A 24,719-nucleotide genomic window follows, 5' to 3' on the forward strand; every position below is an offset into this window, starting at 1 on the left:
TACAATAGCTTGCATTTCTACCAGCTATCACCAATGAATGGATATTATCTGAAAAGCATGAGAAAACCTTTGTAGGTTATACTTGACAATGTAGTTCTTATTGATCTTGGACCTTATTTTGTAGTTCTCGGACTTGCCACTCAATCCTTTTTGTAGTCCAAGTAACGTTCTCTCCCATCACACATTTCCCCAATCCATGGAGTTGAAATAATCTAAATCCGCTTCGTCAGTTAATAAGGTCTTGTCAACATTTGCCCTCGTCTTCTCCCTTCCTATTATAGCCAATTCAGTGTAATAGAGCAATGTCATCTTCACAGCATCCATATCGTTCTCAAACTCCATCTCCTTGTACACTATCTCTAAGGTACCAATCTGAATGTCCCCCCAAAATCATTCCTCAAGTACCTCTTACGTAGTGATCCAGTTACTTTAGCCCTCTTCACAACTACTGGATTAGGTAACCGCCAAAATCCCGTAACCAATAGGAAGTTTTCTTTGGTGAATGTTACAACTGTACCATTCAAATTGAATGTCATTGCATCCTTCCTATGGTCTTCAACCTCCCTCAATAGAATGTGCTTTTTGTCAACTTGTTTTTTTTTTTTTTGCGAATGTGCTTTTCGAAAGGTAATTTAGTAGCAACTACTAAACCCGAGAAATAGCAACAGAGTAGATTTCTCATCCACTTATTGGTGGGCTGATTGAACCCCTGGCAACTAATACGATTGAACTATCATTTGCTTTACATACTTGGTGAAGAGGAAAATGCAAGCTTTTTGGAATTACAAATTAACATGGTTAGATGAGCAACCGAGCCTCCCATCATTTGAACATTTCGCTGGGACTTTGCTTGGTCTTTCATATATTAGATACCAAATCTAACCATTTCGTAGGTTAGGATCGACTCTTGATCACTATGCTTGATATTCGTAGTCTTGTCTCTCGAATTCTCTGTAATGGTTGACACGATCCTCTTCGTCGATTAGCTTTCTTGCCCTACTTATTTTCCTTCCTTTGTGGACTGTTGAAGATAATTTCCATGTCCACAAATCGCCCAAATATTGTCTTCCTAGAGAGGGCAAGTTGAGTGAGAGTAAGCTTCTCTTTCACTATCTTGTTAGTCGTCCTAATGTGTGAGGAAAGGTTGGTCGCTTGGCCTGGAAAACGATCCTGGGGAAGAATCTTGAATAACAAAAAAACAAGGATAAATAAGAATTCTATTCAATACTTGATACATGATGTACGTTCCTCAATGCACGATAAACCACTTCATGAATCATCAATTCTATTTCAAAGTAAATCACCACCAATTTTGGTTTACCTGGATTGTGCCAAAGATATTTGAGATGAATTGAAATATCAATTTTAGCAAATCAATGGACTACAAATCTACCAAGTTCACATTGGTTGTGCAAAAGATATTTGAGATGAAACAATTTCAACAAATCAATGGACTTCACTCACATCCATACATGATAAATACGGTCATCCAAATGATTCTAGAAAAGGAAGAAATATCATCCAAGAACACGATACCAGATAATCGTACGATTGATTCAAAATTAGAGTTCCAAATGAAATTTGTCCCAATTTTTAAAACTATATTTTTTTTTTTTTTTTTTACTTTTTGCTTTCATCATCATCGGCGAAATTATTGAAACAACCTTATTGTGCATGCGTGCTTGACTCTCAATTCTCGACTCTCGCTACTCTCCTTGCTCCCTCACTTTCAATTTTGCAACTCTTGTTATTTGTTTTCTTTTAATATAAAGAGACCAAATAGCAAGAGCAAAACACAAGAGCCAAAAATAAAGAACTAGAGCAAGAACAAATTGTATGAAGAAATAGAGAACGTAGAATGAGAAAACCTAAACTCTTAGGAGCAAGAATAAGGGGGGCAAAGAGCAAGAGTTGAACCTGCATCACAATATTCAATAATTGCACTGTATATGATGTTAAGAAGATTTCAAATAAAATTATATACTTTTGTAAAACTTTGACTCAGAGTTCATTGGTCAATAATCCTACAACAGTCCCTCTCTCACACACAATATCTGAAATTTGAAGAAAATATTGATAGTAGTAGAATAGTACACTTCTAAGGGTTATAAGGTCTAGGGAGTTGTAACTTCCGAAGACCCACAATGTAAAAAGTTGATAAGGTACAAAATTGATGCAAACCCACAAATGGTAGAGTGCCTAGAGTTCACAACTCTTACTTCTCAAACTCTCTACTTCCCTTGATCCAAACACACCCTGGACATTTGCAAGTATCCATTTCAATAGAAACATTGCCGAGGTTGCTGCCGCTTTTCATCACCAAGATACTACAAAACATACATTGCCAAATGATGTGTATACAAATACATGAAGAAACACGTTTTTTCAAATGCCTAAAAGTCAATGATGTTTCAAATATCTAGGTTAATCGATACTTCACAAACGCCTCAAATCAAAAACTACGAATCTCCTTGTTCCATAAGTTAAAATTCGCCGTTTCATTAAACCAGAATGAACTTCTCCAACACAATCGAATCGATCGATAAAAATATCCAAAATCATGACCTAAACAGAATGAAGAAAAGGACATACAGTGCCAAATCAAGGCTGAGGAGTTTCAGAAGAAGAAGAAGAAGAAGAAGAATCGGAGTTGGAGGTTCCTCGGCGTAGATCTAGAATCAAATCTCCCAAGTCTTTTCGAGCGGACTCTCTTCCAAACATGAAACCATACCTGAGAAAAAATGGAGGAAAATGAATTGAATTAGCAATATCCAGAGAAGAAACTTGAAGAAATAGAAGTAAAATCGCACCAGAATGAGATCGCAGAGAAGGCTCCGGCAGTCGCAATTGTCTGAATCAGAGTGAAGGATTTCTCCATTTCAATTTCTCACCAAATTCCTCCACCGATTCAGAGAAGGAGAACATAGAGATTCTTTCATTTCTTGGGCTTCCACCTGTTTAGGCCCAGACAGAGGTCCATCTGTTTTGGGCTTTTAACACTTTCGGCCCAGAGAAAGCCAAGTCGATTGGGCCTAATAGGAGATTGATTGGTTTGGGCTTCAACCCAGCTAATGGAGTAGCACTTTTAAAGCTAATAATTAAGTATATAACAATATTTTTAGAGAATTGTAAATATAACAAAATCTATTAATTATAGACTTTATCGTTGGAAGACTTTTATTAGTGATAGACTCTATTGCTAATATGGCGATAGATTCAAGAAGCTGAATCTAAATTCTGCTATATTTGTACATTTGTTTGCATTGTGCTATATCTACTTTGACTAAAAAGTCAAAATTTTGAATCTTACCTGACACCCATAATTCACACGTGTTAAATTTATTGATACAATTATTTGTTTAGTTTTTCTTTTTAAGTTTTACAATTGTGAGGAAAATCTAACCATTGATTTTCGAGATGATAATTGATATCCTTTTACTCAAATATGCTCAAATTGACTATTGTTTTTATAGTCTCCAAAGTTTAAAAGCATAGGTTGATTTTTACCCAAAATTTAATTAAAAATATGGAGTCTAAATTATAATAATTTATAAGCTCTACCATTAATATTGTTATAAAATTTATAAGACAAACAAATTAAATCGTGCAACAACATTTATTGCACGTTATCCACAATATATTAATATATATAGCATTCCACTTGTATCAAATAAATTAATCCATTAAAGTTTGCTGAAAACAATGATAAGATTGCATGAATATGTGTGTAAGTTCAAGAAATAAATGCCAAAATGAATATTGGCATAAAGTTTTGTACTACTGATCTAACATTTTTTTATACCCGATAGGTTCTCCTTGTGTTGGGGACACGTGGCAATTGATTTAGGAATTTTAAGAAACAGGATCATAATAAGGATTGGACTCTGCATCTCAAAACAAATTGTGTAGACAACAAATCTATGTTCTGAATTGATGGAATAGACAATTAAACTAGAATCAGGATCAAAACAAAAAACAAAACAAATGAAAATAAATTGGAACTTTTATATTATGTACTGAACAAACACTGCATCTCAAAACAGCAATGAATCAATCAATCAGCTAACTTTCTACTCCACCCTATTCCTTAGGATTCATATATTTTTAAGATGATGAAAATGAAGAGCTAATACAAAAAGTTATCTGTTCAGATGGTTGAATAGAATCAGGTCAAGAGTCATATAATTACCAGGCATAAAAGAAGAGGAGGCTGAGGCACCTCCACTAAGCTTTTCCATACAAAAAAGTGATAGCAAGTACCAATTTGTTTCATTATTCTGTTGATGTTGTTGAGACTTGAGATGTGAAGTTTCAGCATCATCATCAACCATTTCAGTTTTTTTTTTTTTTTCAGTTACCACCCAGATGATTAACATGAATCCTCAGAACTAAACACTCTCCTCAGTCCTCTGACTCTTCTAGTGCTTGCTTCAGGATTTCAACAACTTTCGACATTGTTGGTCGATTTCTTGCAGTCTTGTTGAGACATTGATTGGCTAAATTGGCAACTTTCCGAGCTGCAACCAGGTTATACTGGTTTTGAAGCCGACGATCTATTATTGTCTTGAAACTTTTACTGTTTGTAGGAAATTGTTTCACCCACTCCAGTAGCTTTTGCTCCCCTGTTGGGCGGTTTCTTTCGAGAGCCCGTCTGCCTGTTAGGATCTCATACAACACTACTCCAAAACTCCATATGTCACTTTGCAGTGTTAGATGTCCAGTGACGACATACTCGGGTGCCGCATATCCATATGTCCCAACCACCTGTGATTATGCAACCAGCAGAAATCAGCTTCATAATGTCATCAGTCTACACCATTGATGCTTCATTTCGTAAATCTACTAAGATTTACTCCAATGAGTAGAAATCAATGAGCAGTTGAGTAACTTGGCACAAGAAAAAAAACAGCCATGTTCGAATTTTCCCAATTAAATTAACAAAATCCCCAAATCAAAACTACAATGAGAAATATTACACACATTGTTTACATCATAGGCTATCTAGTTCTATAGAATAATAGCATTGTAAACTTTTGTTAGAGATGTGAAATAGAGCTTTCATATTTAGATGTGAAAATAGAAAACTGTCTAAATACACATACTGCAGCAACCTAGAAAAATGGCTTTTCGTGAAGGCAAACATGAACCCGTTAAGTTGTGAACTTACTGCAGTGGACACATGTGTGTGATCACCAGTTGGCCCTTCTCTAGCAAGCCCAAAGTCCGAAAGTTTAGGAGAGAATTCTTCATCCAATAGCACATTTGATGATTTGAAGTCCCGATATATCACCTTTTTCATTCAGAAAAAGCAAAATTATCAAGTTATCAGTAAAAAATTGAATATTGTGTAACACAATAAGTGATTAAATAACGTCAATCAAATACAAACGCTGCGAAAGAGCATAGGCTAAATGTGAGTTAGCACTTCAGAAGGGCATATCCCACTGGAAATAAAGGCAAAACAATATGCAACTTAGCATAAAACCTTGATGGAAGCAAAGGTCAGATAGTCGTTATGATTCAAATGCATCAAGAAAGTGTTATATCCCAAGGAAACTAATAGAAATGAGATTGTACCTGAACTTCTAATCCTTCATGTAGATAAGCCAATCCTTGAGCTGCACCAAGGATAATCTGTAACCTAGTTTTCCAAGTCAAAAGAGTTGTACCCCTACTAAAGAGATGATCTTCTAGGCTTCCATTAGACATGAATTCATAGACTAAAAGACGTTGGATCCCTCTTTCTCCGTCTTCTGAACAGTATCCCAAAAGCTTTACAAGATTTGGATGACTAACAACTCCAAGAAATTGAACTTCTGCAAGCCATTGTTTATGACCCTTGAACAATAGAAGAATATAACGTTATGAAAAGCGACTAAAACATAGGAATATGTCCTAAACAAAGACAAACTGATCATCTTCAGCCCTGTTCAAGCTCTTTAAGCAACTAAAGACTAAATGCAACAAAGAAATAGCAATTACCTGTGAACTATTTGATTTAAGCCGCTTGATGGCAACTATGATTTCCTCTCCCTCATCACCTTCAACAAGTCTTAATTTCCCCTTATATACACTCCCAAACCCACCTTCTCCAATCCTTAGCGACCTGCTGAACCCATTCGTCGCAATTTTGAGCTCGTCGAGAGTGAAAGCTCTCAGAGTATGCTCCTTCTCTTTGTACAACTCAGGTATGCTCCGGGGCGTAGGCAAAGTTTCCAATGCTTCAATCCCACGATTGGTAGGTTTACAATCCGATTTGTTTCTTTGATTCAATTCGTTAACCGATCCTTCTCCACTCTTAATCTTCGTTTTTCGATGCCAATTGAAGAAACAACCCATACTCAAATCTCAGGCCGAAACTCGAACAAAGATCAAACTCCCAACAATTCACTCGTAGTTTAGTTGAAGACAAGGGTATCAAAAGACCAACAAAGTCAAATTGGAGACGGAACTAACAAACCCAAAAGCTAAAATTCTATCCAAAATCAATCAACAGAGGAAAATACAACTAGAAACTTGGATTGTAAGAAATGTACATGGAGGAAAATCAGAACACGACAAAGAACCGAAATAAACGGTTAAATAATGCAGAGAAATTCCAGACAGAGAACAACAGAGGTTAAGGAGATTGAAATGGAAAGGGGGGGTTGCAACTACAAACACACGGTTTGATCAAAAAAAGAGATTGCGTGCAGAAAAGGGTAGAAGAGATTGATGATCCATGGAAGAGAATCAAAATTCAGGACGCAAATCAAAGGAAGACTGAGTGAAAAAGGAGGAAGAGAAGAAGAAGAAGACAACCTTAGTTTCCATGACTATGAGCTGCCAACTACAGGAAGCAAGCGAAGCATGGTGAGCGGTTAAAAGAGGAATCCTCCGGCTTTGCTTTGACGAATAGTAGTCCTATTCACATGCGACCTTTTTCTGATTTTCCTTGAAAAAAACCAAAAAGACAAAAAAAAAAAAAAAAAAAAAAAAAAAAAAAACAAAAAAAAAAAACAAAAACAAAAACAAAAACAAAAACAAAACAAAAACATTTCCGATCATTTATTATTATTATTTTTTAAAATTAAGTTCATAAACACACTTTCACTTTCAAATTTCTTTCTTTTTTGTCTACTTTTCACCAATAATTTAAAAAATCAAGCTAAATTTTAAAAACTAAAAAATAACTTCCAAAATGTTATTTTTATTTTTAAAATTTGGCTAAGAATTCAATCACTGTACTTTAGTAAGATACAAATCATGGTAAAAAATTGTAGATGAAATAGGCTTAATTTTCAAAAACAAAAACTAAAAACAAAATAGTTACTAAAGAAACCTCAATTAGGAGTTAATATTCGTTTTCTTGGTTTTTTTCCCCTTTTCTTAATTTTCTTTTTGCATTTAAGACCTTCATTTTTATAGGACTTTAAGATAAAGATTTAAAATGTTGATATAAATGAAAATATTGAGATCTAAATTTTAGGAAAATTTCGATCGATAAAATGACAATTTTGATGGATGTTTTTGAAAAGCTTATATAAACAAAAAAAATTAAAAAAATTAATTTAAAATAGTAAATAAATATTTTATGATTCTTAAACAAGTTAAGATATCTATTGTTTATGATATATTTACATTCATTTGTTTTTTTTTTTTTATGTATTATGGATTTTTCTATAATACAATGGAAATCCCATTTACCCTCAATGTTGATGTCGATGATATGATTCTTATGCCCCGTTTCATAATCATTTTGTTTTTTTTTTTTTTTTTTTGAAAACTAAGCTTGTTTCCTCTACATTTTTTTACCATGATTTGTATCTTTTTTAAGTACAATGGTTGAATTCTAAGCTAAATTTCATAAATAAAAACAAGTATTTAAAAGCTACATTTTTTTAGTTTTCAAAATTTGACTTGATTTTTTAAATTATAAGTAAAAAGTAGATAATAAAAAAAAAGAAATTTGAAATTGAAAATAGTGTCTATAAGTCTAATTTGTAAATAAAAAAAAAAATCAAATAGTTACCAAACGGGGCCATGTAATTTGATACAATTTCATTTCTAATATGAAAATTGTCATTAAAATTAGGTAATATATAATATATTTTTTTACTAAATTTTGGATCTAGTTTCTATTTGTTCCATATGTATCAAAATATTATACTTTTAATAATTAAGTTTTAAGATTGGTTTTAATTTAGTCCCTAAGTTCTAAAATGTTACAGTTTTACCCTTGAAATTTAAGATTTGTTTCAATTTGGTTCTTACATTTTAAGATTACACTTTTAATGTCATTTTTTTCACTAAATACTCATTGTTCGTCTTTAATGTTAATGTATATTAATTAATCAAAAGAATTAGAAATAACAGTTTAACTATTTTCATCAGAATTAATAGTTGGACTATATTTCATCAATATTGAAATTAAATTCAAATTTTCACTTTGTCATTATTTAAATTTAATCAATAAACATCATTGCAAAAGACTGAAAGTAGGTATTTAGTGAAAATTTGAGATTGAAAGTGTAAATCTCGAAACTTAAGAACCAAATTGAAACAAACCTGAAATCTCCAAATCAAAATTGTGACATTTTAAATCTAGGACTAAATTGAAATCAAACTCAAACCTTATGAAAGTGTAGCATTTTAAAACCTAGGCACTAAATATAAACTAGACCCAAAATTTAGGGACCAACAAGATATTGTTCTCCTAAAATTGAGTGACAATCTTCATTAAACATTATTTAATAACATATTAGTTTATAAGCACATTTTGTCTATATTCAAATTATCGTTCTATATAAGTAAGAAATCTCAATATTTTTCGTGATATGGACTAAATTATTAGAAATATAAATGTAGGAACTAAATTGTTATATATTATAGTTAGGAGACTAAATTATTGCAAAATCAAAAGGTCATAGACTAAATTGTCACCATCATAAAAGTTTAGGAATTAAAAATATTTTTTAAATTTTTTTTAAAAATTTGGTCTCTGAACTTTTATAATTATTCTATTTTAGTTTCTAAACTTTCCAAATATTTATTTTAGTCTCTATCTTGTTTTTCCTAAAACTATAATTTTGTTTCTTACCTTTAATAGGTATATGTTTTGAACATGTTAATGTAAGGCTTGTTGGAAATAACTTTTAGAGTAATAGAAATTTCTGAAACTAATTACATTACCAAATTAAACAACAAAATAAAATATCATAGCGTCTTGTAATTTATAGAGTGAGACATGGTAATAAATATTGGTCATAGTGAAAATATGCTCCTATTGCATCGATTCATTAGACACTTCATTTCGAAGATATAATAATTCTTCAAATATCTTGTGTGGTATCTAAATTTTCTATCCGGATAAATTCTTAAAAGAGAAAAAAAATAATAAATATAAAGATGTGATACGAGATGGAAATTATAATAAAAAAATGTAAGAGAGATTTTCAAAAATAGAAAATAAAGAAAACTATTTGTAAAAAATAATAAAATTTTATTATTTTTTTATAGAGACTAATATAAGTCTATTAATGTCTGAAAACTGATATCACTGAAAGATGTTAATAGAAATCTATCAATGTCAATATATATATATATATATATATATTACTATTTCTATAAATAGTTTGATATGTTATTTGTGAAAATTTCCCAAAATGTAATATGCGCGTTTTTAAAAGATGGAAATAAATGTTAATTGAAAATTCTTTAGACCTAACTTGGATGTGAAAAAGTCAATTTTACTTGGAAAAAAACAAAGTCGTTCACCTTCTTGCAAAGAAAAGTAGGAACAATAAATGTATTTCCATCTCATTAGAGGATTACACCATAGAATGTTATGTATCCACATTTTCTTTGCTTTTTTCCTTTCTCTTTCCCTTTCATTTTTCTTTTCCTTCCTCTTACTTTTTCAAACAGTTATCAAGGAGAAATGAGAAGAAAAAAAAAGGACAATTATTGATAAGAGTCTATTAGTGATAGACCATATCACTAGTAAGAATTTATTAATGATTCAAGTCTATCGTTGATAGACTTGGTTATATTTGTAATTTTTTTTAAAATGATATTATACATTTGATTATGATTCCTAAAATGCTACCAATTGCAATTACCCAAACTTTAGAATCTATATTTATTTGGCTCACGAGTTTTTAATATTATAAATTTTGTGTTTAAACTTTTTAATTTTCGAAGGAGAGCAATTCAAAATCTATGAATCGAGAGGGGGAGCATCTCAAAATAAGATTATAGATATTATTGAAGGTTTTTCCAAAATTGATTGAGATGTTGATGTAGACTTGTTATTCTAAAAAAAAAAAATTGCAGTTACGGGCCGACTGTAAATATTCATATATACCAAGGGTATAAGTGGAAAAAAAATTACTCGCAAATAGGGGTTGACTATAAATTTTCGTATATATCAAGGGTACAAATGGAAAAAAAAATGTCTCCCGGTGCCCTATAATTTTGGTTGTTTAAATTGAAACATTTATATCATTTTTGGTTTTGGCTCCCTTCTTCTACCTACTACCTAACTTATTTAAGATCTTCCACTATTATTTTTTTTTAATGTTCATGAATTGGGTTGGATTGGTTGAAAGAATTTTCAGATCCAATCCAATTGTTCGGGGTCGTAAATTTTTTCAACTCAAATAATTCTTATTAAAAAATGAACCAAACTCAACCCAATCATGAAATATTTGGGTTGGGTTGGTTCGGGTTAATCGGTTTCTTTATTTAAAATTTTGTTATAAAAAGAAGTAAAACGTAAATATGTAAAAATCTAATTTAATTATTTTCATATATTGAATTAAGATTAATAACTCAATTTCAATTTATATAGTAACAATTTTCTTTCTAAAGTGTAAAGAAACTAATTTTGAGAGTTGTTGAGGAATAAATTATTCAAAAAATATTGGAATTAAATAAAATTAAAATCAATATATGTATAAATAATTGTGTTATGAGTAATAGAAAAACATATTTTAAAGTTAATAATAAATTCGGATTGGTTCGGTTAGTTTGGGTTATATTAGATAAACCCATGAACCAACTCAACTCATAAAATTTTTATTTATTTGAACCCAACCCAAACCCACCGGTTGGGTTGGGTTAATCGGTTTTTTCGGGTCATCGGATTTTTTGAACACCCCTACTACCACACGAGCTAAAAGTGAGTTTTAACTCAACGATAATTGACATGATCTTCCTCCTTAAGAGTTAGAGGTTCAATCCACGTCCTTGTAGTTGGTTGTACTTGTACTCCAAAAAAAAGTTAAGAAACCACCCACACCACCCTGAAGATATCCATGAAGTAGTCTGATTAATTGTGTACGGAGAATGGTTTTTACACTTAAACCACAACGATCAATTTCAATCATGTTTAATAGATAAGTATTAATTACTATATTAAAGATCGATGATTCGATTCCCATCTCCACCATTATTAAACTAAAAAAAGAAAAGAAAAAATAACTTAATCTACGTTTTATTCTTTAAAAAAAAAATTAGAGGAAACTTGAGCTCATTTAAGATGAATTAAAAGATAAATACCCTAGAGATGACAGTTTGGAAACAAGATATAAATCAATTCAGAACACGTGATAGATATAACATAGAATGTTTCAAAAAATCATGGCGAGCTAAGTTGTTTGCCTGTCAAGTTGAGATTTTGCCAAGTATGACGGGACAAAATCTTCTAGAATATTAAGATAATTTTTAAGATTTCGTTTGGTAATCATTTTATTTTTTGTTTTTGTTTTTTGAAAATTAAACCTATTTTATCTATATTTCTTACCAACATTTGTATCTTTCTTAAATATAATTGTTGAATTCTTCATTAAATTCTAAAAACAGAAACTACTTTTTGAAAACTACTTTTTTTAATTCTAAAAAATTTGGTTTGGTTTTTTAAATTATTGGTGAAAAGTAAATAACAAAGGAAGAAATTTGATGGTTGAAGTAATGTTCATCAACTTCATTTTCAAAAATAAAAACAAAAAATAAAATGGTTCATAGACGGGACTTAATACCCAAAATCCAATGTGCACTCCAAACAGCAAACAAAAAAACAAAAAAAGAAGAAGTAAAATAAAATAAAAATAAACCTGCAAATTTCTTGTTAACCAAATACAATATTTACCTTCAAATGATTGGATATTGCCATGACCTATAATATTTGATATTCCATTTTAAAGTGCAACAAAATGGAGAGAAGCTGGATTACATATGTATGCCAAAGAGTTTTAAAGCACTAAAAATCTCAATAGAATGTAGAACCTTTAGTATTATTATTATTTAATTACTCCCACTACCTTGCCAATTGCATTTGTCAATATTAGTGGTTGTACCTCTCACCAAATATCCTAACCATTACCTCAAAGTATCAAGTACATTTTTTTTTCAACTTTATTATATAGTTTTGTTTTGGGGTGAGAAAAAGCACACTCTTACTCTTTTAAAAGTAAACTAATTATTATATTTTGAAACTTTACTAAAACATGATTACAAGCCAATCAATGAATCATGAAAAGTTTAACCGACGTAATATTAGGAATCGAAGTCACATAAGCATGTGAAAAGTACTTGAAAAGTGCTTTAATTACCTCTAATTTAGAGTCATTATTGCTAGTTGATGTGATTTAATATGGTTTATTTAGTAAATTTCAAGAAACCATGTTACAGGAGCAATTTGAGCCTATTTGGACAAAAATTGGCATGAAAACCAAAACCATGCATAGAAGAGGAAAAGAGATGCCAAAGATGGAGAATGGAGGGCGGTGCAGTGCCTCAAGGCGCATCCCACAGCGCTAAAACCCAAGAGGATGATTTGCAATGGCGCCACGAAACTCCGACACCCCGAATGTGACGGCAGGAAAAAAAATTGTGCGCTACGACCATACGAAGTGATCCAACTTTGTTGCAGCGCCGGCTGCGGCAAATTCAGATTTTTTTTTTTTTAGATAGCACGTTATTTTTATGTTTGAGGAGAGAGAAGTTTAGAGGCAGTACAGAACAATAATTTCAGAGAGAATTGAAGGAAAATCATTCTCTCTCGCTCTCTCACTCGATCATAACACTCAATTGCATAATCATTTTGTTCATATCTCCAAATACATACCATACCTATTTAATGTGAACAATTTATGAATCTTATTTCGCAATTTCTTTTCTTTTTGATAAATTATAAGGTGTTTTTTTAAAAAAAAAAAATCACTATTGGTCCCCAAACTTTAGTAATTGTGAGTGAGGAAAGGAAGTATTATTTTCGATACTTATAATATCCGTGTCATAATACAAACACAAAAATTACATGTCATGATGTATGCAAAAGTTATCATTCTTTTTTACATGACAGTCCATTGTCCATTTGTTGTTATCCAAAAGAACTATAAACAAAATACAGGGGTACTGGTTTAAATATCAGTGGTCAGTCTACATGTTTCTTCCTAGTAGACGAAGGCAGTACCTCTTCCATGTGTGTTCTGGTACTGCAAGGAAGCAATCTGTGTTTTGAATGTCTGTATATGGCGTTTACTACTTCCTTCCGACGCCCGAACTCCAGCTCCTACTTCTCCTTCTGCCACAATGCAAGTCTACCCATGTGTGTGTTCTGCATTTCAATAGTCGATCTCATGATGTCAATCATTTCAGCTTGGAATGATGGCCTCTTCCTCTTGCTGCCTCGAGATGACTCGGTAGGTACACTCGCTCTACCTGTAGATTGCTTTGTTGGCCCTTCATCTTTTCCATCTTGATTTAATGGTGATTTTGTATGGCAAACCTCAGGTGTGTGACAGTCCTATGATCCAAGTCGAATCTCATCTTCAAACTCTCTGGATGCATTTGTTTCCATCACGTATGGGTCCTCACTTGATTATCCTACTGCTTTGTCTTTCCCAAATATGGTGGAGAGGTCATTGTAATGAGGGAATGGCTTGTTCCACATCCCCTTCACATTGGGATGACTCTGCATTGATATGCATACACATTATTAATATTATATTATAACACGTACTCGTACATTTTTTTTCTAGAATCTTACCGAACCCAAAGATCGAAAATCTCCTCTCGACCTGGACACATTTAAACTCCTTGTTCCAGTCGAACCCCGAGTGACTTAACATCTCTGATACTGCATTGTATTGTATATTAAGACTCCTCACCTTGCACTCAATGATGTTTTGATTCAATGCGCACCCTAGCACTTTCTCATCCAGAATTCACTCCAAGTGTTGTAGGTATCCTAGTCGAAATGTCCCATTGTCGGACCTCCAACCGGTCTCCACCAAATGTAATAGGCTTCCACCAACTCAGCGTCCTCCACCTTCGACCATACGTGTTTAGACCTCCTACCATTACCTGTCATTATGCTACATGCATACGTTTGTTGAATGAAAATATGCTATAAATTAAACACATGCAATCACGTGTTGGGATTAGTGTCCTAATTCTCTCGGAGTCTCGTTGTTTTGTAAAAATACACATTGTTCAATGAATAAAATAAATGTTATTTAATTCTGGCATTTACTCATATCCAATAAACAAAGTTCCTTGGTTATCTTATGTGAACTTAAGCATGTATATGTGATATACAAGTGGATCATGCCTTAAGTGATAACCTAAATCGGTATGTAGTATAAAGATTAAGGTGGGATACCTAATCCTGGTGACACTACGGATACGGCCCACTTTGTAGAGGTTTGCAAGTATTGTAAACTACAACAGATGGTTAATTCTGACCATTCGTGTGGAGACGTGGAGTGAGGGAGCTAAAGATTCTTTTAGCAAGTCCAGCGCAAAGATCTTTTCCTAGATTTCTCAAGGATACTTCATTCAAATCCTATATAATAGAATTTTCTTAAGTCTTATTCAAGTTTCTTCTTAAAATATTTCTAAGACCTAGGGACTGCAAGCTTAAATTTCAAAAGGACTTTACTAAATTTCAGAACATCGCATGATTTATTTCAAAAAGAAAATTTTCTACCGGGGTGACAAATGATTTTATCCTTGCACAAAAAAATTTCTTCATTAATATTTTTTTTCTGACCTTATGCAGATCTGAGTAACTTGCCTTCGTTTTGGCTTGCCCCCACATGTGTCATACGGACATCCAACTACGAACAATGCACTCTTTCTCAGACTAAACTCATACCTATTTGGCAGTGGATTTGCGGTCATTTATTTATGCATTGATCCTGGTAACTTACTTTCGTTTTGGTTTGCCCCCACGTGTGTCATGCAGACATCCAACTACGGGTAAGTGCCTTTCACAAGTTAATTCTTATCAACATGGGTTTCCCATTGCGTTGACAGTGGAGTTGTTATTCTCCCTCTCTCTCTATATATATATATATATATATTGAAATAGCAAGGTCGAAAACAAATACCTTACCCCCAAATTTAAAATGCGACAATGTCCTCATTGCCAAAAGATTAAAATAAGTCATGCAATGTTCTAGAATGCGTTGTAAAGAGAGTTTGAAAGAAAGCTAGCAAACCCCTAACTTCTACAAATATTTTATGAGGTGACTATCTTAAGACGAAGTTGACTCTAGTGTATACAAAAGAAATAAAAGCATATTTGTCATCATTGAAATCATACTTGGCAAAGAACAAAATGCGGTAACTCACTAAATTTATCTATGTCAAATGATTGCAGTAATTAAAGAGGATGCGGTGATAAAACTTGTAAAACTAACATGCGATGTGGTAGCGTAAAATTTGAAATAAAGATAAGGAAGAGTACACCCCCAAATTTTGCAGCGATCTCTCTTATTTGCGTTGCGGTGATGGAGTTAGATAAATACTTTGTCGCGTAACATCTCCATAATCCAATGCCTTGATCGTTGCAAGAAAAACAAAGAGAGGGTCAAATTATTTTAAACCAAAATAAAACTCGTTATCGCATTTTTTTTTTTTTTTTGTAGAAAGCAGTAGTAAAATAAGGATAGACAAAGATTGAAAGGCTAAAGTGAAGATTTCGAATAGTGGTGAAGAGTTGAAGAATCGATGCTTCCAAAAACTTGCATCCCTGATATGTTGCGATCATTTAATAACGCAGGGACCACTTTTTTTCGGCTGGTTTGTTCACGTCCATGGTGGCTTTTCTCTCTTTTCTTTGTCCTCTAGGATCTTTGTTGCCTTAATCCGGAGTTTTTCCCCATGAATGCTTATTACAATATCCCCCTTACGCACATCAATTTGAGCGCGACCAGTTGAAAGGAATGGTTGTCCCAATATAATGGGTGCATCTTCGTCCGCTTTATATTCCAAAATGAGGAAGTCTATCGGCAGGATGAATTTATCGATTGAAATTGCGGCATTTTTCAACTCTCCTTCAGAGTGAATTCGAGATCTATTCGCGAGCAGGAGAGTTTCCTTTGTGGACATAAGTGTGTCGGCATTCAATTGTTTGAAGATTGATAACGACATTATGTTTATAGTTTCCCCAAGATCGCATAGTGCTTGGCCACTGAAAGTCCCTCCAATAGAGCATGGGATCGTGAAGATTCCTAGGTCACCCATTTTAGGTGGTATCATAGCATTTTGCACTGCAGCCACTATTGCGATATTTTTTTCCTCAATTTTTTCCTCTTTCAATCTTTGCGAAGTCACTGGTGGTTGGACTTCTTCTGTCTCAAGATCTAGAGGCTTAAGGGTGGACGCAACTTCATGGTTTTCTCAGGCTTCTCCAAACTACAGGTCAGCGGGTCTTCGGTTATCACTGCATTTAAGTTGGTCGCAATGCGCTTCTCCCCTACTTTTCAGTCATGTCATCACTTAGCAAGGAGACTGCTAAGCATTGTTCCTTCCCGTTACACCTAGCATTGTGAGGGAGCTCAGTTGAGCTCGGCAACGCTCCTTGCGGTCTATTTTTCAGCTCATTCGCAATCTGGCCTATCTGTAATTCAAGATTGCAGATGGATGTGGCCTGACTTTGAAGCACCGTCTCGTTTTTCTCTATATATTGCTTCAATAGGCTCTCCAAAGAAAAGGATTGCGGTGGTTATTCTGAACTACTTACTTGATTGCTCGATTGACTGTTGTTGCGTTGAAAGAATCCTGGTGGCCCTTCTTTTTGCGCCAAGGTTGAAAATTTTGTTGTTGATTCTTCCAAGCAAAATTGGGGTGGTTTTCTACCCGGGGTTATATGTATTGGAATAGGGGTTATCTCTCATGAAGCATACCGACTGCGGGTTTGTTGGGCATTCTTCCATCGGTTGAGCATCTCCGCAAATGACACAACTTGCGTTCGTTTGAGTAATTGCACTGACCTGCCCTTTTTTCGCTCCCGTATTATTAATTGTGATGCCTTTATTAAGCTCATCATCCCAGTCATTTGATTTTTCAGGGATACAATGGCCCCATTGTTTGCGTCATTATCTTTAATTCTTAATCTCTGATCGCTTTCTCTCCAATCCTCGTGATTTTTGGAAATGCGATCAAGTATACTCTTAGCCTCCTCATATGTTTTGTCGAGCAAACCACCAATGGTTGCTGCATTGGCAGCGGTCTACGAAGAGGGATTCAATCCTTGGTAGAAAATTTCCATTTGTAGGCAATTTGGTAAGCCATTGTGTGGACAGTCTCTTACTGGCCGCTTGAACCTCGCCCAAGCATCGTTGAGTGATTCATCATCATCTTGTTCAAAATTTGTTATTAATTTCCTTCTCTTAGCGTTCTCAGTTGATGGGAAATACTTCTTCATAAACTTTTTCACCACCTGTTCCCACGAAGTTATCTCTCTCGATTCGAGAGAATATGCCCAATTCCTTGCCTGATCACACAAAGAAAAGGGAAACGGAGTTAGTCGAACTTCCTCGGTTGAGATATTTGGGAACACAAAAGTGTTGCAGATTTCTATGAAGCTCCGGAGGTGGGCGTGCGGCTCTTCGCCACGCCTTCCTCTAAACTGCCTAGCAGGCTGGATCATCTGCAACATTACCGGCTTCATTTCAAATATCGATCCATCTAGCGTCGGCCTCATGATTCCTAGAGAGAAATCGTAGAGGTTAGGTGACATATCCCGGATGGGTCTACTGCGGTCATTTGTCAGAAGGATGAGGTTGGCCATTATATTATTCACGTTAGTGGCCCTTGCGTCCGGTTGCTCCGCCATTCTTGGTGTTTCTTCTTATTGTTATTGGCGGTCTCTTAAACATCTTCTAAATGTCCTCTCAATCTTCGGGTCGTAATTTGCCAGAGATTGAGAGTTTTGCAAAGAAATAAAAAAAAATCACTGTTAGCAAATTATTTTGCCGAAGTCCCCGCCAGGCACCAAAAACTTGATGCTTGTATTTATGAAGTGGAAATATGGATGATATGCGTTGATAGGATTGCGTTGTGCACTCAATTTTCCCTAGCGAAATTCAAGTGTAAAATCCTCTGAGTTTCCTGATAAGTCCAGGGTTGAACACAGGGACTTGTGAAAATAGATTGCATTGGTAATTTTGATGAAAACTTTGCGGTAACTGGGAAAATAATTAAAGTGTTTGGTTTGTTGTTTGCGTTGATTAAAAATAAATAAAAAATGCGGCGGAGTTTGAAAAGAGTTGGTAAATGGGAAATGCGATGAATATGTGGTGAACGGGTTGAGAAAGGTTTCGGCTAACACTCCTTAGAATGCATTCATGCTTGCGATCATGCAACATGCATACAACAGTAAACCATCTCTTGGTGCGAATACCACGGCTTCTAAGGCTAGAACGCATGCGATAATATGCGATAAGTCTACATGGTTTACACATAAACCTCTATTCCTATTTATGCGATGACAAAATGACATCCACACAAATATGCGACCACATAATATCATTCCTATTCCTAGGATGCATGCGATGCAAGTTGACAAACAGAGCTTATCTCTAAGTCCCCATCTCTTGTTTATGCAAGCCTAATCTTGCTCTTTCGAGTCTAGATTCTAACCTAGCTCTCTCGAGACATTAGGTTCTTTCTTTAGACTCTCTCTCGAGTAACTTTAAAGGGTATTTTGCACAGCATAAAACAATACAATCGCAAACAATGAACTTCCTAGGTCATGTTAACTTAGTTCTTCTCAACCCATTCAACTAGTTTAGCTACTCATGCATATTAAGAGAGTGAATAGATGTAGAAATAGAACTTCCATTGAATAGATATGAAGATGAAGTACAAATAACAATGTAAGTATAATAAAGAGCCTGGTAGCAATTTCTTACTGTCGGGCATTTACACTGTTTTTACTCGTGCTCTAAAGATATTCTCGCTCTCGCGAGAGTCGGCCCGCTCTTTGCTCTTACGCCCCAAGGTTCTCTCTCGAGTTTCCCTGAGCAATCTCCGGCGCTACCACTCTTCTCTTACTCCACCTTAAAATGGAAAGGAAATTATAAACAGAAGCAGCTGGTTGTAAAAACGGTGAACCCCTCTTCTAAAGAATGCACTTGGTATTTATAGAGCATCAATGGTGAAAGGCGGCTTCTCTCTCCCGGTTGTACAGATGGGACAACTTTAATTCCTGATTGACACGCCGAATGATTGTTACCGATAAAGTTGATTGTACTTTGTGACCGTTATCAGCTGTCAACTTACTTTGGATTCAACTGTCATCAACTTTTTGTCCCATCGCTTTTAATTGGCCTTTCACCCAGATGCGCCCACCATGTTGCGCTGACCAAGTTGCGGTGATCCTTCTCGGGCGAATGTTTACGAGCACGATCAACGCAAAGCCTTGCGATGAAGTTGCACTCAACCAATGAATTCCTATGATCACAATCTTTGCATTGCGTTAATGCATATTCTGCACAAAAATATAAATATCAATAGTTCTAATGCGATAAATGCATGCGACCGCAAAATTATAGAATTTGTGCGTAATGGACACAATTTAACATATTTCATCAACGCAATCCAACATTGTTTAAGAACTTAGCACTATGATGATGTGCATTTCTGGCCGTTATCAGGTGTCCTATACAACGAGTTTGTATAAGACCTGGACAACGAGATGACTAGACTTTGTATATAATACCGTTGATACTAGAGACTAGCATCTCACCTAAACGACCATAGGTGACACGACCTCAATCCTAAGTGTTTTATGAACTTCTGCCTTTGAGGTCAGTCCGATTAGTATGGGTGAGAGTGGCCAGATTGCCAACTCAACATACCTACCTTTTTGTGGACTTGTCTGATCTGGGAGTTGGGAACTCAATCCATAATATAGAATTCACTCCTTTCCCGAAGCAGGGATAAGTAGAGAGATTGCTCCCTTAAGGGCTGATTTCGGGGCTTGAACATAGTGGCCACAGCTTCTCTTTGGAAGAGAAGACTCAGTCATAGTAGGACTACAGTTTATGTTCATTAGAGGGATCAGTGGTACTTAAGAAGACAGATGTAACTACAAGGGCATAACGGTTATTGGCTCAACTGTACTTACGAGCGATCTGTGAAGGGTTGTCGCACTGCTGATTGGTTAAGATGGACACATAATATATCTGTAGTGAGGAGAGTTCAGCTGTCAGTCTTTAAGGGAGTGCCTGGCAGTTAACAGATGGTGGATCCCGTGACTAAAGAGTTTAGTTAGTTATTCACGTACCGTTGGATCTTCGGATCTACAGGTCCATGAGCTCCACTTGGTAGCTTGGATTCATGTTGAAGGATCAAGTTCTTGGTCTTGATTTGAAATGTTCAAATTGACAAGAGGTATTTTGATTATATATGATATAATCGGTATGATGTATGAGATACATCTAGTGGATGATTGTTGTAAATGAGATTTACATTAAGTACCATAGAATAGAAAAATAACTATGGTTTATATGTTTCATGAGATGAAATATTAAAACTATAGGTTATAAATATAGTATGATAAGTTGGTTATCATTTATGTTTATAATAATATTAATTATTAGATAATTAATACTTTTTCTTTTAAATAACCAAAATAGTGGGTGGTTATTGATCATGGTAACCGTGAGTATAAAGGAAATCGGTTTCCTATTTTAAAAAAATGAGTTTTAACAAAAGTTTTTAAAAGTTTTTTAGTTTTCTCTCTGGCAAAAAGAAACTCACGGAAGTCGTCAAGTAAATACAGATTTACTAAATGACGGTTGGACTAGGTAAACGATCGTGCAGGTGCTAGCTAAACGATCGTGCAGTGTTTACTAAACGATCGCATGCCTAAGGTAAACGATCATGTTAAATCGACCGAGCTAAACGATAGAGCTAAATGATCGCATAGATAGGTCTCCGACTTCTCCCACTTATTCAGTCGTGTATGGGATCGTTGTTTCCTCTGTTCGTCTGTCTCACACCAAATCCGAATAGAGCCCACCCTCTAGATTCTCACGCCGAGAATACCAAGGTCGCCTTGTTGGTGGTGTCAGACTCAACTCGACATCGTCGAGGTTTTTGAAGGTCGTTCGTGGTGCATTTGGAGGAGTCCGTTCGTGGTGTACCGGAGAAGTTCATGTTGCGGAGGAGTTCGTGACCGAGGAGATCGTTGAGGACGAGCACGAAGTGTTCCTGATGTGTTCGTGCGATGTTGCGGTCGTGTAGATTGAGCGCTCGTGGTTGCTGTGGTTCGATAAGAGTGCACATCGGAGCGTGGAGACGCTTCTGCCGATGTTCGTATGGAGTTTATCTCTCTGTACATTTGTTGTTTCATGCTGTAATTTCTTTGTAATTTATATAATCGCTTGTATTGAAGTTGACTGTAAATTTATTCTTAATTCATGATTGTAATTTGGAATTATCTTGCTTCCGCTGCTCACGGAAATCTCAAGTGTCGATTTCCTTCAATTGGTATCAGAGCCAAGTTCTCTAAGATTCCAAATTATAGATCTGAATCGAACAGTTTTTACAGTCGCAGTGGGTTTCTGCATTTGTAGTTTACCGTTTTCTGTATTTGTGGATGAATTGATAAATGTTTCGGGTTTAAATTGCCTTTTTATTAAGGCTTTCGTTATTTCAAAGTGTTAATTGTAAAAGCCCCTGCATTTTGGGCGAAATTAACTTTGCAATCAAGTCTGTAACTCAAAAAGTTCGAGTTCGTCGAGTCATTCGTGATGAAGCTTCGGTGCATGGCGATGCAGTTCTCAACGAAGAAGAAGATCAAGCATTGATCGGATTGTGTAGCCTCAGGTAAACGATTGTTGGGATTTCACTAAGCGATCGTTTATATTTTTCACTATAGACGATCGTATAGTATTTTCTAATCGATCGTTTAGCTAATGCTAAGTGATAGGGTAAATCATTTACCATATCGTATAGCATTGGTTACGCGATCGCATAGGCGCTGGAGGTAGGTGATCGTAGTGAGAGCATGCGATGCTCATCATTTAGTAGAAGGTGCACGCTAGACGATCGCATAGTTAGCAAGCTTCATCGCTTATTACTACCTATGCGATTGCTGGTATGTACGCATGTTAAAATAACGCATAAGGTTATTATAATACCCTTTGGAACCCTCAATCCGTACGGTCGCGAAACCGCATCCTTAAGAACCCTTTAATCTGCTGCAAACCTGATAACGAGTAGAAATGCATGTTATCATAGTGTTAAGTTCTTAAACAATGTTGGATTGCATTGATGAAATATGTTAAATTGCGTCCATTAGGCATAAATTCTATAATATTGCGGTCGCATGCGTTCAACGCATTAGAACTATTGATTTTTGTATTTTTTGTGCAGAATATGCGTTAACATAATGCAAGATTTCGATCATAGGAAATTAACGGTCTAGCGCAACGTCACTGCAAGACTTTGCGTTGATCGTGCTCGTAAACATTCGCCCGAGAAGGATTGTCAGTTTGTCTTCAAATGGAAATTTTCTATCACTGTTTGAATCCCGCTTCGTTGACCATTGTTAATGCGGCAACCGCTGGTCGTCTGCTTGACAAAACTTACGATGAGGCGAAGAACATCCTAGACCGCATCTTCAAGAACCATGAAGACTGGAGGGAGAGTGACCAGAGATTAAGGCTTAAAGATTCTGACGCAAACAACGGTGCTATTGTTTCATTAAAAACCAAATGACCGCAATGATGAATCTGATTCAAGGGATGGCGATCAGCAGCCCAACACCGTAAGGTGGGTAAATCAACGCAATCAGTCAAAACACCGCAAGGTGTACGACTTATGGTGATGGGCATACGATGGAAGATTGCCCGCAAAATCCATAGTTTGTATACTTTGTAAAGAATAACCCTTTTTCAAGCACTTACAAACCTGGGTGGAGAAACCACCCCAATTTTGCTTGTTAGAATCAACAACAAAATTTTCAATCTGTGGCGCAAAAAGAAGGGCCACCAGAATTCTTCCAACACAACAACGGTCAATAGAGCAATCAAGCAAGTAGCTCACAACAACCAATGCAATCTTTTTCTCTAGAGAGCCTATTGAAGCAATATATAGAGAAAAATGAGACAGTGCTTCAAAGTCAAGCTACGTCCATCCAAAAACTCGATTTGCAAATGAGCGAGATTGCGAGTGAGCTGAAAAGTAGACCGCAAGGAGCGTTGCCAAGCTCTACTGAACTTCCACGCAACCCAGGGGGATCAGGTAAGGAGCAATGTTAGGTTGTGACATTACGCAGTGGGAAGACTGTAAAGGGGGAAAAGAATGAGCATAGTAGACTAACTTCCATCGCAACTGAGCCTGAGTTTACAGTAACGCAAGAAGAAGAAAGAGAAAATGAAGTCGTGGAACCTGAGGTTGCGTTGACCTCAAAGTCAAATGAAACGGGAACCGTGAAAGTCCAGTTACTACCTTTCCCTCAAAAGCTAAAAAAGAAGAAAAACGAAGAGGTACAGTACCAACGCTTCTTATCTATGTTAAAGCAATTACATGTTAACATTCCTTTCAGTGAAGCGATTGAAGATATGTCTGCCTATGCCAAGTTTCTGAAGGACATGGTAACTAAGAAAAGAGGCACTGGAAAATTTGCCACAGTGACATTATCGCAAAGTTCCAAATCCATTATCCCACCGAAGATGAGCAATCCTGGGAGCTTCACTATTGCTTGCTCCATAGGAGGACTCTATATTGGGCAAGCCCTGTGTGACTTGGGGGCCAGCATAAATTTGATGTCGCTGTCATTTTTTAGACAATTAAATGTGGGGCAACTCGTGCCCACATCAGTGACTTTCCAATTGGCTGACAAGTCTCTGGTTCATCCAGAAGGTAGGGTGAAGGATGTGCTGATCACAATTGATAGTTTTATTTTGTCAGCTGACTTCATCATCCTAGACTATGAGGCTGACAAAGATGTGCCCATCATTTTGGGGCGACCTTTCCTGTCAACGGGTCGTGCTCAAATTGATGTGCACAAAGGAGAAATCACTTTAAGTATAAACGGATAGAAGCTCAAATTTAACATAATTCGTGCCATGAAATTCCCGGATGAGGAAGACCTGCAAGATTCTGATGATGACCTAAATTCGATTGAAGAAGAAAAGTCTGATGAAGAGTATGAAGAAGAGGATACCAGCGCATCCGTTATTGCCTACAATGCGATCACAACAAAAACAAACAAGGAAGAAGAGATTATCGTAGTGCAAGAAATAGAGCCGACGGAAGAAAGAAAAAAAACGTAACCTTCCCTCGTGGAACCACCAACACTTGAATTAAAGACCCTACCAACCCATTTGAAGGACGCATTTCTAGGCAGAATGAGAAGATGCCAGTGATAATTTCCTCTGCACTCAACGAAGATCAAGAGAATGCGTTGATGAGCATTCTCAAGAAACATA

The 24,719-nt window shown here is 35.5% G+C and overlaps 2 protein-coding genes and 1 non-coding gene across 4 annotated transcripts; 1 reads left to right on the top strand and 2 right to left on the bottom strand.

Moving 5' to 3' along the window:
• Positions 1 to 1,950: 1,950 nt before the first annotated feature.
• LOC120078095 (Putative membrane lipoprotein) lies at positions 1,951 to 3,017 on the bottom strand. Of its 2 annotated transcripts, XM_039032308.2 has the most exons (3): positions 2,811 to 2,998; positions 2,593 to 2,731; positions 1,951 to 2,327 (listed from the first exon to the last, which is right to left on the bottom strand). In XM_039032308.2, the coding sequence occupies exons 1-2, from the start codon at positions 2,876 to 2,878 to the stop codon at positions 2,602 to 2,604; spliced, it is 198 nt and encodes a 65-aa protein (XP_038888236.2). In that variant the 5' UTR covers positions 2,879 to 2,998; the 3' UTR covers positions 1,951 to 2,327; positions 2,593 to 2,601. The 2 variants fall into 2 exon arrangements, with proteins under 2 accessions (XP_038888236.2, XP_090169609.1); XM_090313483.1 differs by having other exon boundaries at positions 1,951 to 2,731; positions 2,811 to 3,017.
• Positions 3,018 to 3,985: 968 nt separating this feature from the next.
• LOC120078093 (putative serine/threonine-protein kinase PBL19) lies at positions 3,986 to 6,896 on the bottom strand. The gene is made up of 4 exons (XM_039032307.2): positions 5,983 to 6,896; positions 5,578 to 5,838; positions 5,168 to 5,290; positions 3,986 to 4,764 (listed from the first exon to the last, which is right to left on the bottom strand). Exons 1-4 carry the CDS (start codon positions 6,337 to 6,339, stop codon positions 4,402 to 4,404), a joined length of 1,104 nt encoding a protein of 367 aa, XP_038888235.2. The 5' UTR covers positions 6,340 to 6,896; the 3' UTR covers positions 3,986 to 4,401.
• Positions 6,897 to 17,558: 10,662 nt separating this feature from the next.
• Positions 17,559 to 17,665, top strand: LOC150035928 (small nucleolar RNA R71). The gene has a single exon (XR_016529924.1). It is a non-coding gene; the product is annotated as a small nucleolar RNA R71 (small nucleolar RNA).
• Positions 17,666 to 24,719: the final 7,054 nt, after the last annotated feature.

The sequence above is a fragment of the Benincasa hispida genome, chromosome 5 (genome assembly GCF_027475165.1).
Source record: "Benincasa hispida cultivar pf3 chromosome 5, pf3_genome.v1.1, whole genome shotgun sequence".
NCBI lineage: Eukaryota > Viridiplantae > Streptophyta > Magnoliopsida > Cucurbitales > Cucurbitaceae > Benincasa > Benincasa hispida.